At 43.5% G+C, this 5,349-nt stretch overlaps 1 protein-coding gene across 1 annotated transcript; it reads right to left on the reverse strand.

Annotated features, from left to right (window-relative positions):
- Positions 1-624: 624 nt before the first annotated feature.
- LOC103985045 (peroxidase 5) lies at positions 625-2,206 on the reverse strand. Its single transcript, XM_009402660.3, has 4 exons — positions 1,948-2,206; positions 1,678-1,869; positions 1,437-1,602; positions 625-1,162 (listed from the first exon to the last, which is right to left on the reverse strand). Exons 1-4 carry the CDS (start codon positions 2,161-2,163, stop codon positions 747-749), a joined length of 990 nt encoding a protein of 329 aa, XP_009400935.2. The 5' UTR covers positions 2,164-2,206; the 3' UTR covers positions 625-746.
- Positions 2,207-5,349: the final 3,143 nt, after the last annotated feature.

Genomic DNA, 5,349 nt, shown 5'->3' on the forward strand with positions numbered 1-5,349 from the left:
TTGCCTGATAGGTCAAACAGCACTACCATGGTAGACCATGCGCAGATTCATGATTCTGCAGAAGTTGAAGGTTGGTTGGGATATGGACAGACCGCAAATGGTCATCATCCAAATGGTGAACAAACTCAGGAATCAAAGTTTCTACCAAGTCATGTCGAATCTGGGTTTTCTTGCTGGAACCAACAATTCCATGTGGTTGCTGAACATGAAAAGCCAGCTAATGACACTGTGTGTAGGCCACCAGCAGAGATTCGTGCATACACTGCTGCTGAGCCAGGTGTTCTTCCTCCTACATACGGTACATACGGAAGCGAAGCTATTGCTGATGGTTCCAACAGCCAATCGTCAGAATGGGAGCACATCACAAAGGACGAGGCCACATGGTACTGCTAGGAAACTGGAAATTAAGCTTCCCAAGCCATTGTTCATGCACTTTAGGAATTTTATTTTGTTGGTCTAGATTTATCAAAATAATTTAGAACGTTTCTGTTGCAAACACGAGTTAGTTTTAATGGCATGTGCCTTCTCGCTAATTGTTTCTATTTTTCTGGTAGTTTAATACTGAAATAATATCTTAATGGTTACTCCTTGCATGTCATAATACTAAAGGATGTTTACCTCAACTCGTGATAAATCAATCAGTTTATAAAAGCTTGAGATACTTTATCGTTAACTTTACATGCTTCCGCCCAAATCAAAATCACAAGCAAAGCACACATACGCATAAAACTAAACACTATCTTCGCTTAGTTGATAACCCTGCAGCGGCTACGTATCTCTCCATCGCTTCCCGTCAGCACGTCTATCTGACCCATCTTCACCATGGCCGCAGCGAACTTCCTCTTCCAGGCGATCCCACCGCCGGCGGCCGCGTTCTGCTTCACCAGGCCCGCTGTCGTCGAGTCGGTGGCGAGGGCTTGGTCGGAGGCGAAGAGGCCTCGGTTCTGCAGGAGGTTGGCGTAGTAGGCGGTGTCCAAGGTGTAGGGGCTGCGGGGATCCATGAAGGCGACGAGGCTGGTGTCGTTGCTGCCCTGCGGACACTGCTGCTTCAGCTGCGACGCGTACGCCGAGTCCAAACTCGGGTCGTGCCCGTCCGTGGAGTTGAAGTCGAAGAGCCTGCTGCTGAAGGCGGCGCAGTGCGAGCGGCCGATGGTGTGCGCACCTGCATGCACGCGAGCGTGACCGCATCAGATACCTCCAAATCAAAACATGGACCATCTACGTGATTCGTCATTTGATCGAACGGGCTTGGTATCGATCACCCATTCCACTGCACGGCAGAGTGTGTGTCTTCACTCTTCCCCAATACCAACCAACTTACTGTGTCCAAAGGATTTAATGGGAGAGGTGTGGTATGCTATTAGATGCAATAAACACTGGGAGTAGCAGACTCAAAGCACATGAAGCCCTTCCATGGACGAGGTGGGGCGACGTACCGGAGAGAGTGACCATCTCATCCTGAGTGAGCCCTTTGCTGGCGAAGCTCCGAGTAAGTTGGTCGACATCGAACGTGGGACCCGGAAGGCTAGCCAACACCTCAGAAACCAGCGACACCCTCCCGTCTCTTCTTCCAGCTGGGACCTGGTACATCACTCCTCCCGTCTACAGAACACAACAGGCACAGAGCTTCACATTAATGGTCTCTTCTTTTATATATAACTTGTTTGCTTGTCTTACCATCACCACGCTATCCCTGGCTGCTAAAGCAAGTATATCTGCACACGAGACGACTCCTTGGCAAGCAGCTTCCAATCGGGTCTTCGCATTGTCGATGACTTCGAATCCCCGGAGGCTTGGATTGTTGATGAACGAGTCCTTCTCGGCAGTGTTGTTCGAACTGGAGTCGATAAGAACAGAACCATCACAACCCTGTGCAACAGACGACAGTTAGCCATTCCTTCAGTTCTGAGAGTTACGCCATCTACAGAGCAGATTGAATTTGCTCACCCTCACAAAGCAGTCATGGAAATGCATCCTCACGAGCCCAGCAGCCAGGCCAATGTTACTCGCTAGCGCTCTCCTGACCTCACTGGCGATGATGGATTCAGCCTGTGGGCATGTGCTCTTGTAGAACCCGACCTGAAGCTGAGCTTCCAGCACAGAACTATAGCACAGCACCAGCACAGAAGCTAACACTACTACCACCACTCCCATCAGCTCCATCTCTTTCTACAAAATCACAACTAAGTCCAACACTTGGTTGCTGAGTGCTGCTAACCAAGTTTGGCCACAAGCTCATTTATAGCTTGGAAATATTGGAGTAGGCTTTGGGCACTACCATATGGAGAGTGGAGAGGCATGTGGATAACACGTTGGATGTCACGGCCATGGTTGACGACTGCAGCGCTCCAGAAAAGGCAGGTGCACTGATCCGAGGCAACATATGAGGCAGTGGACAGGAAAGAAGAGATCAAACCAAGTACGTCGTCGATGATGTTGGAGGCCACCGAAGCACCACTGCGTGATGGCAGTGGACATGCAAGATGGCTGCAAACCATGATTTCGGCACGAGGTTTTGACTGCCTTTGCAGGTCGATGGCGACTGTTGAATGCACTGCAGTGGGGATTGGTTTTTGTCCAGCCAAAGAAGACTTGAGCACCGAAGCACGTTTGAGTTGATAGAACATCATAATATAAATAAATATAGGATAATAATTTTATATTTTTTTTTAAATATTTTAATCTTAATCAGTAAGATTAATTATATATTTGAATGAATGATTTGAATTGCATAAATTGAGTGTATGATTGAGGAAAATCTCTTCAATAAAAATTATATAAATATATATTACATTATGTTAATGAATAAAATTATTTCTTTTATAATAATTCTTCGTGGCATGTCTTACTTCAAGCAAGAAAGACTTTCTTACTTATCCTATCCTTTCCTCTTATCTGTTTTCCTTTACAATCCTCATTGATATGCCCCGACGATAGCGATTCCCTTCTCTCCACTAATCTGTCTTAATACCGTCAACTCCCGTGCAATCAAGGGTAAGATGATATGTACGTCACTACTTCCTCTTTTGCTACTCTTCACCTACTGTTATTACTGCAGCTGCAGTAAGAAAGCCGCTCATCATTATTTCGATAGAACTATAAATTGCATTGTTATAGGGAAATTTAACTTATGCGAAATCTCATTGTCTCACTCTGTCACCATAAATGCAATGAATCAAATTTTTTAGGATTCTATTAGTTATCTCCTTTTGACTATCAGTTTATGGTGAGCTATCATGCTGAACTTCAAACTTACATCAAATATTTTGCACAAGATAAACAGAAAATGAGATAGAAATTTAGAATCTCCATAAAGCAAGCAAAGGTGCTGAACTGAGTTTATCTTTAAGCAAGTTAAAAGCATCATCTTACTGTAGCGACGACCAGATCTAGGGCGACGGTACTGTAGCGGCGACGACACTGTAGTGGCGATCAGATCTCCCTAGGGCGACGGTACTATAGCGGTGATATGATTTCCTACAGCGTCGGTTGTTTCCCAGGGCGACGGTACTGTAGCGGCGGCGATGACATTGTAGCGACGACCAGATCTAGGGTGACAGTACTGTAGCGACGACGAAACTGTAGAGGCGACGAGATCTCCCTAGGGCGATCTGACTCCTGCAGCATTGGCTTTCTCCCACGGGCGACGGTACTGTAGCAACGATCTGATGTCCCTTACTGTAGTGGTGATCGGATCTCCTGCACCGTTGGCTTCTCCCCAAGGGCGACGATACTATAGCGGAGATTAGATCTCCCTAGGGCGACGGTACTATAGCGGCGATCTGATATACTGCGGCAGTGGCTTTTCCCTATGGCGATATGTACCGCATCTGAAGTTTTTCGACATGGTATGAAATGAGTCATCTTAGAAAATCGATCCATAACCACAAACACAGAATCAACTCCCCTTTGAGTTCTTGAAAATTGGATAAATCCTCTTAAATATCTTTTGGAACTAGTAATAGCATATATAAACCAGTGTTTTGTGAGTGGCTCTTCTTAGTTTGATAAGTTTAACATTTTCTTACAAACTTGCCAACTTCCTTTTTTTAATTATGGCCAAAGTACCTCTCCTTGATGCTTGCTATTATTTTATCTCATCTAGAATATCAATTGAGTCATTCTCCATATAAATCTCGAATAATATTTTTTCACAAGGATATTATTAGGACTCTACCTAGGAGAGTTTAAATTAAGTTTCATATAAAACCTATATAGCCGACCCCTCTTAAAGAGGTGAAGAGGCTGGCTAAAGTTAGGATTAGTTTAGAGGTTATTTTTTAGAGAAGTATTAGGAGTTGGTTAGAAGAAGGAGTCTTGAGTAGGAGTCCTATTAGGAGTTGGTTAGAAGTAGGAGTTCTATTAGGAGTTTGAGTTTAGAAGCTCTATAAATAATTATGTATTCATCCTCTTTTCTCAATGAATAAATAAATCTTTTTAGCAGCCTTTGAGCAGCAATCTGGAGGAAGAAACCCCTATAGAGTTCCAATGAGGCCGATCCCCTAAAGAGATCAACCCCAACCTTAGAATTCACAAGGGTTCTATCAATTGGTATTAGAGCAGCGTTCTTGGTATCTCATTGCCCATCCACAGCCATCCATCAGCCCTTCATAGCCGCCCAAAGCAATTCTTACAATTGCTTAAAAGATTATTATCGAATTCTGCCGACATCTCCACCACCGCAGATCATCCTTTGATCTCCCCGTGAATTATAATAGGTTTTGGTTTCTTACCTTACTATTGCCACAATTTAGTTATCCTTATTCAAAAAAAAATTATTCCTATATTACTGCATAAACTTTTCGTCGTAAAGTTTTCATCTATACGATGAAAGATGCACTGTAGAATTCCAACCGTATAGCACAGTTTGTTTGATCTTACTACTATATTTTTTTTGTCCGAATCTTTACGAAAATTTTACAATAGCTTTGACACTTCATAACAATGAATTTCCCTTTGGTTTCGTCAAAAAATTCTCAATATAAACCACTGACCTTTTACATCCAGACTGCTACACTTTAGATGTAAAAATGTGCTGTAGTACCTTTCCATGATCCTCAATTTTTCTGAACCTTCCACCACCCCATACCATTAACCCATCAACAAAAAAAAGATAGGGACATTTTTGATCTACATATATATGCTATTGTCATGACTCGGGTTTGATGAGCCAACTGGCCAATAACTCCATTTTGGTCCTTCAACCACGGACCAAAATGCTTAAGCGAGAGTTATTGTAGTACACTCATCAGGCCCATATAAGCCAATCATACTCATTGCCCACTTCCGACGTAGGACTAATGATATATTATAATATCCCCAACTCAATTAGCTTGACGTCCTCGTCAA

Source organism: Musa acuminata, chromosome BXJ1-5 (assembly GCF_036884655.1).
Source record: "Musa acuminata AAA Group cultivar baxijiao chromosome BXJ1-5, Cavendish_Baxijiao_AAA, whole genome shotgun sequence".
NCBI lineage: Eukaryota > Viridiplantae > Streptophyta > Magnoliopsida > Zingiberales > Musaceae > Musa > Musa acuminata.

What these genes read in the sequence shown, in the direction of transcription:
- LOC103985045 (XM_009402660.3), bottom strand. Translation starts at nt 2,163, where the DNA reads ATGGAGCTGATGGGAGTGGTGGTAGTAGTGTTAGCTTCTGTGCTGGTG. An exon ending in TCCATGACTGCTTTGTGAGG is followed by an intron (nt 1,870 to 1,947) that starts GTGAGCAAATTC and finishes TCTGTTGCACAG; the next exon opens with GGTTGTGATGGTTCTGTTCT. An exon ending in CCAGGGATAGCGTGGTGATG is followed by an intron (nt 1,603 to 1,677) that starts GTAAGACAAGCA and finishes TGTGTTCTGTAG; the next exon opens with ACGGGAGGAGTGATGTACCA.